This window comes from Triticum dicoccoides, chromosome 2B (assembly GCF_002162155.2).
Source record: "Triticum dicoccoides isolate Atlit2015 ecotype Zavitan chromosome 2B, WEW_v2.0, whole genome shotgun sequence".
Lineage (NCBI taxonomy): Eukaryota > Viridiplantae > Streptophyta > Magnoliopsida > Poales > Poaceae > Triticum > Triticum dicoccoides.
The window spans coordinates 216,380,898-216,400,790 of record NC_041383.1 but is presented as its reverse complement, the minus strand read 5'-3'; the positions used below and the strand labels follow the sequence as shown (position 1 = coordinate 216,400,790).

The 19,893-nt window shown below is 48.1% G+C and overlaps 1 protein-coding gene across 2 annotated transcripts; it reads left to right on the top strand.

The window, feature by feature from the left end:
* Positions 1 to 11,701: 11,701 nt before the first annotated feature.
* On the top strand, positions 11,702 to 15,948 carry LOC119363156 (eukaryotic peptide chain release factor subunit 1-3-like). 2 transcript variants are annotated; one of them, XM_037628467.1, is made up of 3 exons: positions 11,702 to 11,810; positions 14,058 to 15,492; positions 15,588 to 15,948. In XM_037628467.1, exon 2 carries the CDS (start codon positions 14,088 to 14,090, stop codon positions 15,399 to 15,401), a length of 1,314 nt encoding a protein of 437 aa, XP_037484364.1. In that variant the 5' UTR covers positions 11,702 to 11,810; positions 14,058 to 14,087; the 3' UTR covers positions 15,402 to 15,492; positions 15,588 to 15,948. The 2 variants fall into 2 exon arrangements, with proteins under 2 accessions (XP_037484364.1, XP_037484365.1); XM_037628468.1 differs by having other exon boundaries at positions 14,058 to 15,496.
* The last annotated feature ends 3,945 nt before the right edge of the window (positions 15,949 to 19,893 follow it).

Here is a 19,893-nt window from a genome sequence, read left to right as displayed (position 1 = left end):
TGGCGCCTGTCATCTTGCTGTCGATGGGCGTAAGACCCACCTCTTGGGGGACGAGTGGGCACTCGACGCCTATCATCTCGATCGAATTGGTCACTGTACTGGTCACGTCGACCTTCGCGTTCCTCACGCCGCGGAGGCGATCTTGGGCTGTGAGCCGACTGAACTGTATTCGCAGCGACGGATCGACTGTGAATCCTGTTGCGTGACTGTGACACAGCCGAATTCTGATCTCTTGCTGCTCGGAGCAAATCCCTGATCTGCATCAAGCCTCTGCCAGCCTCCGACTGAGAGGGCCGAATTGACTCTGCTATACAGGCTGCAGCTGCTAAATTCTGAATCGGGGTTCGATATACCTGAGTCGGTTGCGGAAAGAGTTGACGTCGACTGGAGTCATGTACTCGTTGCCGCGCGCGTTCGTCGAGTGCTCGCTGGAGGTTCTCCAGTCGAGTGCGTTCACCCAAGTTGGCCAAACGTGCCTCCTCCAAGGTGCGAGCCTCGGGGGTTTCTCCTGCGATGGGAGTATGCTGGGCATCCATGTTCCAGCGACGAAGATCTTCTCTCTGCAGGGAAGTGAGTGGCTCGGGCTGATATTCCTCGTGGGCCTGAGCGGGGTCGCCTCCGCCGTCTATCTCGTCGGTGTGGGGGAAACCGGGAGGACTACGAGGTCCATTGACCATCAGAACCTCAGCCGCAGGATCGCTGCTGTCGCACTCGGATGCGGTTTCTATGGAGCCAGTCGACAGATCGAACAGGCCATAGAGAGATTCATCGGGCTCAATTGCCACGACTTGGGTGGTGGCCGATTGGCGAGCCACTGCGTGCCTCACCCACCGCTGGAGCCTCGACCGACCAGAGCGCTTGCGCTGGCGGGACACAGGGAGGGGGGCCGACACGGGAGTCGACCGATACGGAGTCGACGGTTGCCGCAGCAAGACGTCGTGGAGACACGCCCGAAAATGCGTCGCACCATGGACGGGGAGCGCGTCGATGTCGAGTGGAGCTTCCTGGAGCCAAGCGGAGTCGTCGGCGATGAAGGTGAGCGCGCCGAGACGGATCTCGCGGCCCTCGACCAAAACTCCACCTGAAACCATGATGAAAGCAATCGAAACAATTGCAACTTCTCCAAAAATCGCTAAGACACCTGCCCCATGGTGGGCGCCAACTGTCGTGGTTCTAAGTCTGACAGTAGAATGGGGGGTAGATATGGAGAGGCAAGATCCTAGCTATGGAGCAATTGTACAGATAAGGGATTTACGAGTTCAGGCCCTTCTCGGAGGAAGTAACAGCCCTACGTCTTGGAGCCCGGAGGCGGTCGACTGGATTATGCGTGTGTAGGTTACAGGGGTGCGAACCCTTTACACTGAGGAGGGGGTGGCTTATATAGTGTCCGCCAGACCCCTCCGGCCCTCAGTTATGCAGGGTTTAAAGTACATAAAGGTTTGGCATTACCAGAAGCGCCCTATATAAAGTGTCATCAATGCCATAAAGACTACTTAATTACAGACCGTTTGGATGTAGAGTGGCTCTTGATCTCCTGGTGGTCGAGTGAGTCTTCATGGTCGAGTCCGTCGAGTGAAGTCTCTCTTGGTCGACTGGAAGGCAGCTTCTTCTGAGGATGTCCTTGGGAAGGGTACTTAGGACAGGTCCGTGACCCTACCCTAGGTACATGACTTCATCAGGTCCGAGATGGTTTCAGCGGAAACGTAACCCTAAAAATTTGAATCTCATCTAATCTATGGACTACTTTGGCTGGATAGAAGAGTTTCAATCGTGGCAAGATTCGATAAAAATACAATGTGCTAGGAATCAGATGTGGATAGCACAAAGATCAAGTCCATACCCTAACTTGGCGGTGGACTTGCTACGGCGACAACGGTGGGGACGAAATCCGTTGACGGTGGCGGAGACCAGCGACTGAAGGCTGCTGGCGACGAGGAGACAATCCGGAGACCTTCGATGGCAGAGCGAGCTATTGCGCGGGCGAAGGGTTTCAGAGAAATTTCCAAAATTTTGCCCGTGGCTATATATAGCCCGACCCTATCGGTGTGACCGAGTGGAATAACTCGGTGGCACCGAGATGCATAACTGTGTTCAGTTACAGCAAATCGGTGAGACCGAAAAGTTCAAATCGGTTACACCGAGATTGAAAACTCAGATCAACTTGGTGATCTCGGTAGGACCGAAATGGAGGAACCGGTCTGACCAAGAATCACAAAGAGGTTTTGGAAGTTTAAGTCTATGATGAATCGGGGACTCCGAGTGCTCCTCACACAGAGTGGTTCGAATCTAACTTGATCAAATTTTATGATGTAGCATGAATAGAGTTTGAGATGATAAAATCATAGATAGCTAAAGAAGGTTCTTAGGCATTCTTGTCCATCCACTTGGCAAAAAAGAAAATAACCAAACAATCAAAACAACAAGTGGATGTCCTTGAATGAGTAAAATATGCACCAACATGCTCACACAATAAGATGGCAAATGAAATATGTGGCAAAGCATGCACAACCAATTCTAGCATCTATCAAACAATTGGCGATGACTAGGTCATCTATATATGAGTATATTGACTTAGGAGTCAAATGAGAACATTTGATCATAGGTCATACTCATCGTTTAAGCTCAAGTGGGGTTACCACTTTTACATAATGCATTGATGTGTTCACACCATTAGAGTTGCTTTGACTCAATTCTTAGAGTTAAGCTCCCCCTAGATGTGAGATCCCCCCTTAGAGGGATGAACTAACCTTGGGTTTTGTCGATGATGACTTCATGTAGGTGTTGAAGATGTAGATGCTCAATGTTGATGTAGATCATTTGGAGCAATCCTTTGGAGTGAGTTGCACTTTCAACTTACCTACATGGGTTAGTCCCACAAGGAACAAACAAGAATATCCATAGACATAGAGTGATGCACACACAAGATGATGTCCATGAACTCATTAGGTTACCTTGTCCCTTGTCTTACCAACATGAGGTTTTGTGACTCCTTGAACTAGTGCAAGATGTGGAAGTTGATTGCACTTGTTCTTGCCAAAATGATATGAGTGAAGAATGTTGGCAGAGTCACCCTCAAGAACTCTCTAGTTCTTCTTCTTTGGGATCCACATCACCTTGATGGGAATCCTTGGAGTTGTAGTTGTACTTGATGAAGTAGAACTTGACGTAGTCTTGGGAACCCACTTGAACAAGGCTTTAGGTGCTTCTTCAAATGCGTCAATCTCTTCTTGAAGATTGTCCTTGCCTTTGTTGTTGTGGTCTTGTGGTGGAAGATCATCTTGAGCTTGTGTTCCCTTGAAGGAAGTAGAATCATACTTCCCTTGTTGAGGAACAAACTTCGTCTTGGGGTATTGATCTTCTTCCCACTCAACTCCATTGGCATTGAACTTTCGTTCAAAACCAACACCTTGATTCTTCCGGTGCCTTCCTTGCTTGCGTACAATTTCCTCGAATTGCTTACTCCCGGCAAGGCTCTTGTAAACACCTTTCTCTATAATTCCCTTCAATAAGCTATTTTCTTGCTCAAGTGTAACTTGGCTAAGGGAATCATTAGTGGAATCAAGAGAACTACAAGAAGCAACAATATTGGATTTGACATTATTATTGTTACTACTAGAGGAAGTATCTTTCTTGTACTTGTTACTAGACTTGACTTGAGGCATGTAAGTAGATAAGAGTAAACGCTTGGCAATGTAAGAAGAACTTTTCTTGCGGAGATCATCATTGATTGCTTTTAAGAACTCATGCTCTTGCTCAAGATTGAGCTTTTCAAAGCGTAATTTCTCATGAGCCCTTAAAAGTTCTCGATGATCTTCGTAGATAGTTTCATGAGCTAACTTAAGAGAGTTTAGTTCTTTAGTTAGAAGCTCAATCTTCTCCTTATCATTGTCATTCGTTTTATCTTGATTAGCATGATTAATTGACGTTTCATCATAGCATTCATCAATAGAGTTGTCAACAAGTAAATCATCATCCACAAGCAAGTCATCTTCATCACTATTGAAATCAACATACTCAGGATGTGTTACCTTTGGACCTTTGGCCATGAAGCATCTTCCAACACCTTCATTTGGTGAGTCAAATATGTCGTAGGAGTTGGTTGACAAACTGCTAGACCAGCAACACCTTCATCTTGAGTATATTCGGAGTCGGAGTTATAGCTTCTCTCGGAGTGATTGTCGGAGTCAGAGCCGGATACCCATTCACCAACATGAGCTTGATGTCTTCGTTTTGTGTAGCTCCTTGATGACTTGTCCTTCCTTTCCGAATCCTTGCTTCTCCGTGAGGGTCTTCGTTCATAACGATCATCTCTACTCCTCCTCTCTCTTGGTGGTGATTCTTCTCTTTTGCTCCTTCTTCTTGGAGAATCTTCTCTTCTTTTGTAGGGTGCCGTACACTCATTGGAGTAGTGTCCGGGTCTCCCACAATTGTAGCAATTGCGCTCTCGACTAGAAGATCTTTTGTCATTGTAAGACCTTGACTTGGAGCTTCTTTCTTTGCTTCTACTCTTGTAGAATTTGTTGAAGTTCTTCACCATTAAGCTCAATTCTTCATTGAAGGTTGGTTTCTCACTTGATGATGTGGGGGCTTCACTTGAGGCTTTGTAAGCACCACTTAACTTGTTGTGAAGTTCCTCCTTATCCTTGAGTGACATCTCATGAGCAACAATTCTTCCAATGACTTCCGTTGGCTTGAGATCTTTGTAGTTTGGCATCATTTGGATCAATGTGCATACGATATCATACTTTCCATCCAATGCTCTTAGAATCTTCTTGATGATGAATTTGTCGGTCATCTCTTCACTCCCTAAGCCGGCAATCTCATTTGTGATAAGAGCAAGCCTAGAGTACATTTCAGCGACACCTTCACCATCCTTCATTTTGAACTTGTCAAGCTGACTTTGGAGCACATCCAACTTGGATTCCTTGACGGACTCGGTACCTTCATGCATATTAATCAAAGTATCCCAAATTTCCTTTGCATTCTCAAGACGGCTGATTTTGTTGAATTCTTCGGGGCACAATCCGTTGAAGATGATATCACAAGCTTGAGCATTGTATTGCAGCATCTTCAATTCTTCCGCATTAGCTTCACGGTTTAGTTCTCTCCCATCAAAAAATTCACCTTGCAAGCCAATACAAATAATTGCCCAAACGGCGGGGTTATGTCCAAGAATATGCATTTTCATCTTATGCTTCCAACTAGAAAAATTAGTACCATCAAAGTAAGGACCTCTACGGTGATAATTTCCCTCGCTAGACGCCATACTCTCCTAGATTGTGAAACCAAGGCTATGACCACCAAAAGCTATGGAAATCAAAGCAAATGGAGACCAAAGCTCTGATACCACTTGTAGGACCTTGAAGTATGTCTAGAGCGGGGTGATTAGACTACTTGACCAATAAAAACTTAACCTTTTCCCAATTTTAGAGTTTGGCAGATTTTAGCTATTTTAGAACAAGTCAAGCAATCATCACACAATTCAAGCAAGCATGCAAAGAGTATATAGGCAGCGGAAATTAAAGCATGCAACTTGCAACAAGGTAAAGGGAAGGGTTTGGAGGATTCAAACGCAATTGGAGACACGGATGTTTTTGGCGTGGTTCCGATAGGTGGTGCTATCGTACATCCACGTTGATGGAGACTTCAACCCACGAAGGGTAACGGCTGCGCGAGTCCACGGAGGGCTCCACCCACGAAGGGTCCACGAAGAAGCAACCTTGTCTATCCCACCATGGCCGTCGCCCACGAAGGACTTGCCTCACTAGCGGTAGATCTTCACGAAGTAGGCGATCTCCTTGCCCTTACAAACTCCTTGGTTCAACTCCACAATCTTGTCGGAGGCTCCCAAGTGACACCTAGCCAATCTAGGAGACACCACTCTCCAAGAAGTAACAAATGGTGCGTTGATGGTGAACTCCTTGCTCTTGTGCTTCAAATGATAGTCTCCCCAACACTCAACTCTCTCTCATAGGTTTTGGATCTGGTGGAAAGAAGATTTGAGTGGAAAGCAACTTGGGAAGGCTAGAGATCAAGATTCATATGGTAGGAATGGAATATCTTGGCCTCAACACATGAGTAGGTGGTTCTCTCTCAGAAATGGTAAGTTGGAAGTGTAGGTTCGTTCTGATGGCTCACTCCACGAATGAAGAGGAGGTGGAGGGTATATATAGCCTCCACACAAAATCTAACCGTTACACACAATTTACCAAACTCGGTGGGACCGAATCGTTAAACTCGGTCGGACCGATTTAGTAAACCTAGTGACCGTTAGTGATTTTCGGTGGGACTGACATGCATCTCGGTGAGACCGATTCAGTTAGGGTTAGGGCATAACGTAATCTCGGTAAGACCGATTACACAAACTCAGTGAGACCGATTTGGTAATAAGCTTTCCAGAGAGTTGGTTAGGTAAACTCGGTGGGACCGATTTGCTCTTTTCGGTGAGACCGAAATGTTACAAAAAGGAAACAGAGAGTTTACATTGCAATCTCGGTGGGACCGATCGCTCACTTCGGTTAGACCGAAACGTTATGAAGGGAAACAGAGAGATTACAACCCCATCTCGGTGAGACCGAGATCCCTATCGGTAAGACCGATTTGCTTAGGGTTTGTGGAAGTGGCTATGACTTTTGGAATCGGTGGCGCCGGATAGGAAGAATCGGTGTGACCGATTTTGGCTTTGGGTTTAGGTCATTTGTGGATGTGGGAAAGTAGTTGAGGGTTTTGGAGCATATCACTAAGCACATGAAGCAAGAGGCTCATTAATCAACACCTCATCCCTCCTTGATAGTTTTGGCTTTTCCTATAGACTCAATGTGATCTTGGACCACTAAAATGTAAAATGAAGAGTCTTGAGCTTTTGAGCTTGAGCCAATCCTTTGTCCTTAGTATTTTGAGGGATCCACTTTCATCATCCATGCCATGCCATTCATTGAGCTTTCTTGAAATAATAGTCTTGGATTAGTATTAGCTCAATGAGCTATATGTTGTTATGAATTACCAAAACCACCTAGGGATAGTTGCACTTTCAAGATCACACGACCTCTGCGGTCAGCAAACAAGATACATCAGTGGGCAGAAACAAAAGACATTCATAGTGAAAGTTACTTTAAGACTACTGCCGAATCAAACATTCAACAGTAGTCTCGGGGACTACATCCAGTGGGTGCACTTAGCATGCCCCCACTGGTTCGGTTCAACACTTAGCATGGTCTGTCCAGCGTGAGTTCAAAAAAAAGAGAAAAAAGAGTAGATTCTCAGACCCCAGCCGACTGCCAACAGTCGACCGTGGTCTCGGGGACTACACCCAGTGGGTGCACTTTGTGTGCCCCCACTGGTTCGGACAAACATTCGACTCAACATAAGTCGAGTGAAGTGGAAGACCTATTAAACTCTAAGGCAGACACACCCTAGTGGGTGATTGGATGTGAAACACACACCCATGATAGTAGATGCACATATGGGCAGCGAAGCAACATCGGCAGTTTTCATTATTGAAAAGTTTAGTCGGGAATCAACTGACCTTAACGTTGGTCTGCAAAGCGGTGCTGGCATTATAGGCCACCTGACTGGCCTCGTGCATCACCTTCACTTGCTCCATCACAAGATTCACCTGGCAAAGAGCCTCCCTGGCGGTGCTTGGTGAGTCGTCTGGAGTTTGGTACGCAGCAAAGAGCGATGGCGTCAAGGCAGTCAAAGCAGCCGCTGGGTCAGACGCATGGAGTTGTACTGGAGCAGCAGGGGTCTAAGCAGTCGACCCTGATGGACGATCAGTCGACAACGGGTTAGCGAAAGCGATGTTGGTCCGAACTGGATCTCCGGATCGCTCGACCACCGTCTCAAGCACCAACATCGACTGAGGGACCTGAACCTCAGGCGCTTTCCCGCTCGAGCCCTTGCCCCTCCTCCTCCTCTCCCTCGGAGGCACTTCTTCTTCTTCATCATCTAGAAGCACGGCAACGTCTCGTGGAGCTGCAACAAAAAGAAAATGTCGGAAATTCGACTGGCCGACAACTCAATCGACAGAATAAATTCTAGTCGAGCGGACTTACCAGCTCTGGAGGTGGCCGCGTCATCGTCTTCCTCATCTCCTGGGGCCTTGTCAACATCCATATCAGTCGCGACAGAGGTTGGGCTGGAAACGTGCATGATCCATTCGGTCAGAACAGAAGAGTCAGTCGGTAAAGGAAAACACAGAAAGGAATACTCACCCAGAGGCAACAGGAACATCCATCTTAATCCTGGGCAGAGTCTTTCGACCTTTTGGAGGAACGACCTTTGGCTGCTTGGTGACTTTTTCCGTCGGCTCCGGGTCGAAGTCCGAGTACGCTTCTGCGCTTGGGTGCTTGGGGCCACGGTCTTGCTGCGCCTGCCCGCTGGATCATGGAGTAGCTTGGATCGATGTTCTGAGCGAGGTGGTGAGTCGACCATCTCTTCGTCGTCCGACTCGTCGCTCTCCTCTTCGTCCTCATCGTCCGGAGATTGCCAATCGCCGCTCTCCTCCGTGCTGTCTTCTCCTTCCTGGTCTTGCTCCAGAGCCTGTTCACCATTGGGCATCGAGTACATCTCAGTATAAACCTACAAGAACACAAGTCGAGCAGATATCAGTCGGATTCAAAGACAGTCGGAAAATGTACCCAAATACAGTCGGTGGTAGAGACCGAACCTTGTCTGGCTGGTTGCTGTCACTAAAGGGGTCGACTCTCCTACCGCCTCTAGGGTTGTCCTTGTTTCCTGTAATACTCCTCAACCACTAGGCCACTGTCTTAGTCGGCACTTCCTCTGGTTGAACCCGAGCGGTGTCGTTGGCTCCAGAATACATCCACATAGGGTGGTCACGAGCCTGGAGCGGCTGGATGCGTCGACTGAGGAATACCTCTAGCAAATCCATGCCAGTGACGCCTTGATTGATCAATTGAACCACCCTCTCAACTAGAATGTTTGTTTGCACACTCTCAGCAGTAGTCACCTTCAGCGAGGAAGGAGTCTGAACACGATCAAAGGTGAAATGGGGAAGTCCAGTCGACTGGCCTGGAGTTGCGAGGTCCTGGCAGTAGAACCAGGTCGACTGCCAGCCTCTGACCGACTCAGGAAGGGTCATGGAAGGGAAAGAGCTCCTCTGCCTCTTCTGGATACCCAAACCCCCACACATCTACATGACGTGTGTTTTCTCATCACTCGTATTTGCTTTCTTCACCGACTGAGAGCGGATAGTGAAAATGTGCTTGAAAAGACCCCAGTGTGGTCGACAACCCAGAAAATTCTCGCACATGGACACGAATGCAGCAAGGTATGCGATGGTGTTGGGAAAAAAGTGATGGAGTTGGGCTCCAAAGAAGTTCAGGAAACCCCGGAAAAAGGGGTGCGGGGGGAGCGAGAAACCCCGGTCGACATGGGTGGCAAGCCAAACACACTCACCCGGTCGCGGCTGCGGCTCCATCTCCCCTTCCGGCAAACGCACAGCACCAGTGGCAATCAGTCCAGACTCCACCAGCTCGTCCAAATCTTCTTGCCGGAGTGAGGATCAGATCCAATTTGCCCTGGATCCAACCTGGTGGCAGCGCCGACCGCGACGACGACCCCCGATTCTGCTTCTTGCCTTTCTCCGCCCCCGTCGCCTTCTTCGCGCATTCCAGCGCCGCTGTCTTGTCCTTCACCATGGTGGCGGAGAGGCGGCGTCGAGAGCGAAGGAGCAGGATGCAGTGGAGAAGCAGAGGAAAAGGGGAGAAAATGGACGCGCACAGTGCAAGCGCCTCGGCTCCGTCGCCTTTTAAAGGCCCACTTCCGAGTGGCTGACGCATGGGCCTAGGCGATCTTGTCAAATCCCGCAACAGTCGCGCGCTGAGTACGTGGTGAAAAAGGTGGCGCGGGGATCGAGACGCTCCTGTCTATCCATCCCGCTTACCACGGCACGCTCCGTCCCGCGTGCTTCCCCGAAATTTTGAATCCCGTGAGATCCGGGATACACCGTAACCAATCGCGCCAAAGATTCCGCGCCCAAAAACAACACTCGACGGATGATGTAATCAATTCACTCGGCAACTTTCTAAATCGATCAAGGCGATTGAAGCAAAGCTGAAGTTCCAACACGATCCTTCTATCTTGCGTAAATACTTGTGAAGCGCAAGGGTCGAAGCAAGATGAACTTCAATCTTCCTCCCACCCGGACCTTAATCCATTTGGGGGCTAATGATGAGGATACAGACCCAGGGTAGGGTCATAGGCCTGACCTATACGCCCTACCCAAGGTCACTACCCTAGAAGCAAAGAAGCTCAAGAGACAACAGGGAGTACCCAATAAAGGTGTCGAGTGCAATCCACTCGACCAATGAACCACTCGGGTACCCCTCCTTCCCGAAGTCACATGACCAGTCAACCACTCGACCATACAAGAAACCACTCGACCTACTGAAGACCAGGAGTCACTCAGAACAGCAACGGGCGAGCATTCACTCCGTAATCTTTAAGGTCATTTAAGACACTTAAGGCTGGCGTTACCAATAACGCCCTAATCTTTATGTACATTGAACCCTCTGTAAAGGGGGATGGCTGGGGTCCTGGCGAACTCTATATAAGCCATCCTCCTCCTCTGGCACAAGGGTTCGCACCCCCTGTAACACACACACTCATATAATTCAGTCGACCGCCCCCCGGGCACCGAGACGTAGGGCTTTTACCTCCTCCGAGAGGGGCCTGAAGTCGTAAACACTTGCGTACAATCTCGCCGTAGCTAGGACCTTGCCTCCTCATACGTACCCCCTATACTTACTGTCAGACTTAGTACCACGACACTACCCTTTTACACTATTTGTCGCAAATATATGTTGTAGTGGGCCGGCTTCATTAGTCGAGGCGCTTCATCGAAAGAACCTTTGTTCTGCAAGATATAGCTGTTGGCGGCAGCATTGTCTCGGAAAAAAAAACTACTCGCGTCAGCAAACGGCCGCGCCTTCGCATAGGCGTGATTCAAATAGGCCGACACATCTAGAGGGCGACACACCGCTTCTACGCGAAACTGTAGCGCTCTTTGTACCATTGTAAAGCTGGCACTGTAGCGACCAGTGCATTGTAGTGAATCGGTTTCTTGGTTAGTTTATTTGAACATTTTTTGAAAACATGAATATTTTTGAAAACACTAATAACTTCTAAATTTTCTGAAAATGTGTTTTTTTAAGTTCTACTCTCTCTCCATTTCAAAATAAGTTCAGTGTATATTAAAACAGTGTTCACCCTATATTAAAAATAATTCACTGTATATTAGATATATGTTTAGTGTGTATTGACAAGTGTTCGTCATATAATTTAAAAAGTCCATCACATATAGAAAATGCTCAATGTGTACTTGAAAAATGTTCACCTTATACAATTTTTGTATATTTTAGAAAATTTTCACCATATATTCGGAAAAAAAACTTACAAAAACTATAGAATAATTAAATGCACAAAAATATTTTTTAAAAAATGAAAGAAAAACCAAAATCTGAAAAATAAAAAATAAAACAGAACAGCTTTTTTTTTGAGAATATAAAACAGAACAGCTGTTATGCTGGGAAGCACGCGGGATGTCTTAGGCCCATGGTATGAGGATCCGGCTGACAAGAAACGGGCTTCCCAGGCCCATCCTGCCGCGAGCTGGCTGCGGCGGGCCGATGCCGAGCTCTGTCACCACCTGGTGATATAATAACACAGCGGAAACTTATTATCGCTCAATATTCCTAAGCAGCCGACAGCCAGAGGAGAGGATTCCCCACCCAGCCACCCGCGTGAAGTCGGCACTCCCCTCCCTCCGTCCCAACCCCTTCTCCTAGGTAACGAACCCTAACCCGATCTCGCTATATCTGGTTGCGATTTGGTGCTGAATCCATAGTTCTCGCGGTGCGAAGTGTTTTGGTCCGATTGCGTGTTGTTATCCGTTGATTCCCGGTGGGTTTCGTTGATCGACACTTCTGTAGCTCACGCGGCGATCGTGCAATCTTGCGATTTCGGGATCTGTGCGAGGCGAGCGCGCTGGTCGGATGTTTTTCTGCGATTTTGCGCGGTTGTTCATCCGCGAGTTATTCTGCGCAAGTCGATCGATCCGTGTTCCTGTTTTGAGATTGCGTGCCGTTGCCGAGTGCATGGGTTGATTCGTTTGGATGTACGGAAGAAGAGTTAGGATATTGGGGCAGAGTCCTAAATACATGCGGGCTTAGATGATGAATTTTTGGCACTTCTTCTTTTCGAGCATATGAATTGCGTTTATTTCAATTCCACTTATCCGGTGGGCCTTCCTGTTAGTGGCCACAATGTTTATTAGTGTGCAATTTTGCTAACGAGTAGGAGCTGCTCATCTTGCTTTTGGGTTCATCCAAATTGTTTGTGTTTCTTTTTATATATATGCATGCGAACTTATAATGTTTCAGCTTTCTAGAACTTCATAGTTTGTTGTTGCAATAGCTTGTGTGAGGATTCCCTGGAGTTATCTTGAACTCTACCAGTGGATTGAACTCTACCAGTGGATTTCAGCACATCAAGATCATTGCATACCTTATATGGAATCCACCCGAGTTCTCCGCAATCCACACACATCCCCTTCTTTCGTGCTCACGGAGGATCTGCTCTTATCCTTGTCTCCACACCCTACTGACCCAGCTTCCCACTCCAGGATTCACCTTTGGTTGCACAGTCCCACTGCAAGTTAAATTATTACTCATTATCTGCGGTTTGATTAGGGAGAAACGCAAGGTTTCTCCTTGTTCCAGAGTCCTGCTCCTAATCTCGATATGAAGAGAAAGAGAGTTCTAGAATAAAGATGAAGACAATGACAACTACTAATCGGGTTGTAGCGTTTCAGATGTGCTTATTGAAGATGATTGTGAATTGAACCGAGGTTTTTTGTGCTAAGAATGTCAAGTCATATTGTCTACTTGTGGAATATCATAACTTATGCAGTATTTTAAAGGAATATATTCTATGGTAAGCTGGCATAAGCATCATTCTCTTGGTTTATAGAGAGCAAGTATTAAGTAGGCCAACGGAATTGCAATGACCTTAAGTCTTCTATATGCCATATTGCTTGAGCAGATCTATCATTTACATTATAAACCACTAGGTCATAAAATATAAGCCTGCAGTCCATGTGTTTCCGTACTAAGTTATGCTTATTGTGTTGTCCAACACATGACTGCTACTGTTTAGATTTGTTAACTGTTGTGTTCTGCAGCAAATTTTTCTAGATTATCCTAGGATCGCTCTTCATTTGTTTCATACTTTTAGTTGTATATGTTCTACCTTGGTATCATCATAGTTTTATTACTGGAGGACTTCTCTGATTTCAACCGTGCTTTGTTCTGTATGTTCTTCAGTTATTATGGGGATTATCTAGCTGCTTGAACTTTTTTTCTCCAAATATAGAAGGAATTCCGTTATCATATGCTTTGCTGAACTCTGTGCAACCGGCCAATAACTTTACATGCTTAATTGTTATATATGTTGGCTGCGAAATCTTTTCAAGTATCTGAAAATGAAACTCTCAACTCTGTTCACACACATATTAATATGTCAAAGTTCACAATTGGTACTGAAAGCAGTATTAGTATGCTTAATGCAACGCACATTTGTGTTTTTGTTGCTGCAGTAGTTCTTGCACATATCAAATTTGTCGTGGGAAATTGTTTTGTCTAATGAATTTTGCTGCTTCGTTCACTTCATGCTATGTCTCAATTATGCTGGTTCCAGTAAATCAGTTATGCTTCATTCCCTGTGTGCTGTGTTTATGATGTTTCCTGTAAATTAGCTTCACTGACTACTATCTTTGATCAATGTAAGTAAGTGTTTGTGACTTCTGTTTCTTATTTGTACTATAATTTGGACCTTGCTGGCACAGTTGGGGTATGGAAAACTCAACTTGGTCAACAATAAAATTTAAATATCTAGAGCATCTGCACTGAATATTTTACGAACTCCCTTATTTGATTTAGTAGAACAATTGTTTCTATGGGGGAACTGGTCCCATGGAAGTTTTTTTTCCCAAGGCCCTCATATTTCTGTTGGTGTGTGTGTTTGGCTGTCTACAGGTGAACTAGTCTCAGCCGGGCTCTATCAAGATGTCTGAGAGCCAGGAAACTGATAGGAACATTGAAATCTGGAAGATTAAAAAGCTGATCAAGGCACTGGAGTCTGCTAGAGGCAATGGTACAAGCATGATCTCCCTTATTATGCCTCCACGCGATCAGGTTTCTCGAGTGGCGAAGATGTTAGGCGACGAGTATGGTACCGCTTCAAACATCAAGAGTAGAGTCAATCGTCAATCAGTTTTGGGTGCCATTACCTCAGCTCAGCAGAGGCTGAAGCTTTACAACAGAGTTCCTCCCAATGGTTTGGTTCTCTACACTGGAACCATTGTTACTGATGATGGAAAAGAAAAGAAGGTTACTATTGATTTTGAGCCATTCAAGCCTATAAATGTCTCACTTTACCTTTGTGATAACAAGTTCCACACTGAGGCTTTAAATGAGCTGTTGGAATCTGATGACAAGTTCGGCTTCATTGTTATGGATGGTAATGGTACACTTTTTGGCACACTAAGTGGAAATACACGTGAGGTGCTTCACAAATTTACTGTTGATCTCCCAAAGAAGCATGGTAGAGGAGGGCAGTCTGCTCTACGTTTTGCTCGTCTTCGGATGGAAAAACGTCATAACTATGTCCGAAAAACTGCTGAGCTTGCTACTCAGTTTTTTATTAACCCAGCTACAAGTCAGCCTAATGTTTCTGGACTAATTCTTGCTGGTTCTGCTGATTTCAAGACAGAGCTGAGCCAGTCTGATATGTTTGACCAGAGACTTCAAGCCAAGATACTTAATGTGGTTGATGTTTCCTATGGTGGTGAGAATGGTTTCAACCAAGCAATTGAGTTGTCAGCTGAGATTCTAGCAAATGTGAAGTTCATACAAGAGAAGAAGTTAATTGGCAAGTACTTTGAAGAGATCAGTCAAGATACTGGGAAATATGTTTTCGGTGTTGATGACACTCTGAAGGCTCTTGAAATGGGTGCTGTTGAGACTCTGATAGTGTGGGAGAATCTTGATATCAACAGATATTCGCTGAAGCACAGTGTCTCTGGGGAGGTCATTGTCAAACATTTGAACAAGGAGCAGGAAGCGGATCAGAGCAATTTCCGTGATAGTGAGACTAATGCCGAGTTGGAGGTTCAGGAAAAGATCTCTTTGTTGGAGTGGTTTGCTAATGAATACAAGAAGTTTGGCTGCGCGCTCGAGTTTGTCACTAACAAGTCGCAAGAGGGATCACAGTTCTGTAGAGGATTTGGTGGTATTGGTGGTCTGCTACGCTATCAGCTAGATATGCGGTCTTTTGACGAGGTTTCAGACGATGAAGGTTTGTATGAAGACTCTGATTAGCAATCAGCTAATCAAATGATTGTGCTGGCCCATGGAAGGACGCCACAGCTCGGTTTTGATCTACTTACTCAAGAACACTTCAAAGACAGCTGTATGTATGCACATCTTGTCTTCTTGATCAAAAAGCTTATATTCTTTTTTTTGATTCACAATGTTTGGTCTGACTATTCCTCCCTTTGGTTTCAGATCCAGAGATTGATGGGCATGGGCCAGCCTCAAACTTTGCCGAAGGAGTTCAAGACCTGATGATTGAGATGCCGTCATCATCATCATCATCGAAGTAACGTGCTGAGACGATAACCGGACTAAAAGCTCGTTATGTTTAGTCGTCTTATTGTGCTTCTGTTAAGTCAGTTGTGTAGTGTCGTATGTCTATTGTCGTGCCTCTAGGGTTCTGAGTTAGTGTCTGCTTTTAATATTCAGCGTGGTGAATGAAGTCGTATAAATATTGTGTACTAGAAGTATCTTACTCCCGCTGTTTTTGCAACGAAGACATTGTTTTGCTACAAATATTCTACTGTCTTAAGTCTTACTGTGTGATTTATCTTGTTGGTGCCGTAAGTGGTCCAGTTTTAGTTGCTCGCCGTTTCGCTCTAGGCAGGTTGCTCCTGCACTTCCGCCGTGTAGTTGTACTATCTTCTTTCTATATCAAAATCCTTAATGAATATTTTATATTACCTCCGTCCTAAATTATTTGTTGTTACATTGTTTTGCTGAAAGTTGGACTTGTATCCACCCAGGAAACCATGTTTGATCCCAGCAAAAAAAAGAATTTGATCCCAGCAAAAAAAGAAAGAAAAGGAGAAACCATGTGGTGACTGAATCAAGCGATAAATTGTGGTAATATCCGGTAGAAGCTCGGCAAAATGAACTGGAGCAAGTCAAAAGTAGAGTTATTTACCCAAAACCACCACACTTGGGGTTAGGGTAACAATTTGGTACCACGAGTTTGAACCAGGGCAAAAAAATCATCGAGTTCGTGCCTAATGAGTAACACGGAGCACTAACGCTCGAATTTGGTCGCGAAAACAGCGAAACAGGTAGGGCCTGCCCGCCTGTTGGGATGACGTAGCAAAGACCAAACAGGTGATGTGGCAGATGAGATGCGGGCCCTGCCTATCATGAGTACATGTTCATCTTCGTCCTATCTTTATTTTTTTTGAGCATTGCATCGAGCAACTTGTGGGCAGTTGAGCCATCTCTGCCCAGCTTAGAGCTCCATGGCCATGGCCAGCAACGGCGGACGACGCGACGGAGTTCGCTGGTGAGTCCTCCATGGACGACGACGGTCGTCTTCTTCATGCCTGGTGTCGGCGCATCCGAGCACGCATGCGTGCTCGAGATGAGCTGCTCACCCCTTCCTCGCGCGGTCCACAGCTTGGTGACCGCCATCTTGCCCACGGCCTTCGTAGGCGATGTAGCCCGTGCTGTAGTCGGCGGTGGCGCGGTCGAGGCGGCAGGTGTCCTCATCGGTGGGCAGCCGGTTCATGCGCAGAAGTTGCCAGACCAGGCGCCGGTCATGGTCGGCCAGGGATTTCTCCCGAACTAGATCTCCGCCACCAGCAACACCTCCTGTACAGAACTGACGACCAAGAGGAAGCGCGGCCCGACCAGGCTGGCCCGCACGCCGAACAGGGGAGGAAGGGAGGCGCCAGATCGCGCACACCAACCGCCGTAGAAGCCGCCGCCGGCCGCCAACGACCACCGATCCCGCCGCCCGCGTGACCGGGGCACCGGATCCCGCCGCCCGCGCGACCGGGGCACCGGATCCACCACTCACATGACTGTTAGCCGGTCGTGCCTTGCCAATGAAACCGCCGCTCCAGATCCGGGGTTCTCCACACATGAGGAGGGCAACCGAGGCCCCGCCGCCATCGTCCTTGGCGCCCCGGGCTTGCCCGGCGGCTGCCTCAAGCGGCGGCAAGGGAGGGAGGAGGAGAGGGGGTGAGGAGGAGGGACCGCTAGAGTTGGGAGGAGGATGGTCTCAAAAGTAACCCAGACAGTGTCTCAGAACCACGTGTTTACCGTGCTTGTCGTCGAGATATTCTATTCTTTTAATGGCTACCTGGCTCTGCGTGGTCCGTTTTTCGTGCAGAATTAACAAGTGGGAAAGCAACCGAGCGGACAGAATCTACGAGACTCCGATTCTCGAAGAGCTGCAGTTGTAGCCAGAGAAGTTTTATCACAGAGACAGGGTCAAAAGAATGGCCGCGATTTGACCAGAATCTAGGCCGCGCTACGGCCTGGCTAGGTTCTTCCTTACCCGGATATGAGTGAGCGGCTACAGTTTTGCTAGTTCTCTGACGTAACCTAGTCCCATTTTGCTTTCCTGACCAAATGATTAACGGCAGAGAACAGAAGCTTTTCATCGGTCCAACATAGACAACTACCCCGTGCTAAATAAAGAGGCGTACAGCTACACGGCAAAGGTCAAAACAGAGCTGCGATCCCTCTCTCTCCTCTGCCCACGGAGAGTTCCATCGTGCCGATCTCGGAAACTTACGGCAACTCGAACGGAGCTGACCCAAATGGACGGCGAATTTGTTCGTTTTTTATCTATTTGGATCAGCCGCTTGCCCGACGTCCACCCCTATTTTGATTTGGGTCGGCAGTGCGCGCAACGTGCCGACCCATTTCATGTCCGCAATCAACATTAGAAAAAAGGCCCACGGTGGATCATGCTAGCGGCCATGTCTCATGCCGGCACCATGCCAGCGCCGGCATACAATGCCGGCTTCAAAAAATTAACACCATAGTTCATGCTGGCGCACTCGCCAGCCGGCCGGCACACATGCCAGCACACAAAAAGGGTGGGACTTGAGTTCGACCATGCCATCGCGGCCCCCGTGGTCATGCCAGCACACTTGCCGGCATCCAAAAAAGATGGCGCTCGTCGCCATAGATCACTCGTTGTCGGACTTGAGCATGTTGGCCTGCATCTTCTCGAACCAAAACCTCTTCCTTAGCGACACGGTGTTAAGATCCCCCTTCATGATCTCCACCCCCAGTGGCGGAGGCAGGAATGCATATAATTGGATGTTGGGGAGGGCCGGCTGCAGGTAACAGTAAAAAGATGTCACTGTTCATATTACCAAGGAAATTAGGATGTTGGGGAGGGCCCGGGCCCTGGCTGGCCCCCCTGTGCCTCCGCCACTGTCCAACCCGGTCATCATGCTCGCCAAAGCCACTTCTTAGCCTTGGTCTTGGCGTTGGTGGCCTCGATCTCTAGCATCTTGGACCTTGAATGCCTCCAATGCTTGAAATGTCTACAAATGTATTTCATGCAAACATATTGGCAAAATGATATGCAAACGAACACGCAAGCATAAACTTGATGACACAAAAAGAGGGCGGCTTGCTAGCATACCATGTCTTGCATGCCAATGTCACTCACGGGGCGGGCCTTGACGCTCTCAAGAGTGAAGCAAAACTTGTTGCACTCTTGTTGGATCATCCTTCAATACTTCAAAATGGAAACCCATCCACGCGCGCTTACTATTTGGTACGGCGGAAACTTCTTGCGCTCACGGAACTCACGATGGACATGAATCCAAAAGGTTGAATGCTTTTGTTCGACACCCGTCTTGGGGTCTTGCCCAATGTCTCTCAAACACTCGCAAAGAAGCTTGTCCTCGGTCGCCGTGTATGCCTTGGTCCGCTTGCTCTTGCGCTTCGGCTTCGGCCCGGCGGTTTGGTTGGCGAGCTTGTCCTCGAACAAAGGCTCCCCTTCGATGTCACACTCGTTCTCTTCCTCTAGCCCGTAGTCCTCCGGAAACTCATGGTCGAGAGGGAAGCTGTCCAGGTCCAGGCCGACCTGATCACGCATGAAGGCGGCCTGATCTTCATTGTAGCCAGCGGACGGCTTGAACGGCCCTCGGCCATCCTGGCTTTGTGTCTCGTCGGGATCGAAGCCAGTGGCTTGCACACCACCCTTGAAGATCATGTTCTTCATGTAGTCGTCATCGCCGGCGGTCGGCATTCCGCCGAACAGGCTGCGTGCGCCCGGGTAGCTGGTCGGCTGGCGTCTGCCGCGCGCGTTTCCTCCCGCCTCTGGCTGAAGAGCCAACAACCACCGGTGTGGCGTTGAGGTCGATGGGCGCGGGCGCGGGCGCGGAAGGCGCGACCACGCTCACCTCGGGCGAGCACTCCCCAGAGAGGCGGGAGGCCTGCGGATAGACGTGGAAGCCGGGCACCAGGGTGCAAGCCGACGCGCGGGGCGAGTCGGGCAGCACCGTCCGAGGGAAGGCGAATGAGCCGGTGCTGACCGCACGACTGCGTTGACGAGGCCGTGCTGGCTAGGGTTTAACCCCATCATGTAGAGCGCCTCCCTCGTTGCCGCCGCGACACGGGCGTTGGTGACCTGCTGCTGCGCGACTGCGGCGACGGCGGCCACCGCGATGGCTTCATCCCGCGCGTCCGCCGCGTGCCTCCGGTCCTTCCTCTTGGCTGACTCCTTTGCCCGCTGTTCGGGCGTCAGTACCTTCTTCGGCTT

Coding starts and splice junctions, on each gene's coding strand:
- LOC119363156 (XM_037628467.1), top strand. CDS start 14,088: ATGTCTGAGAGCCAGGAAACTGATAGGAACATTGAAATCTGGAAGATT.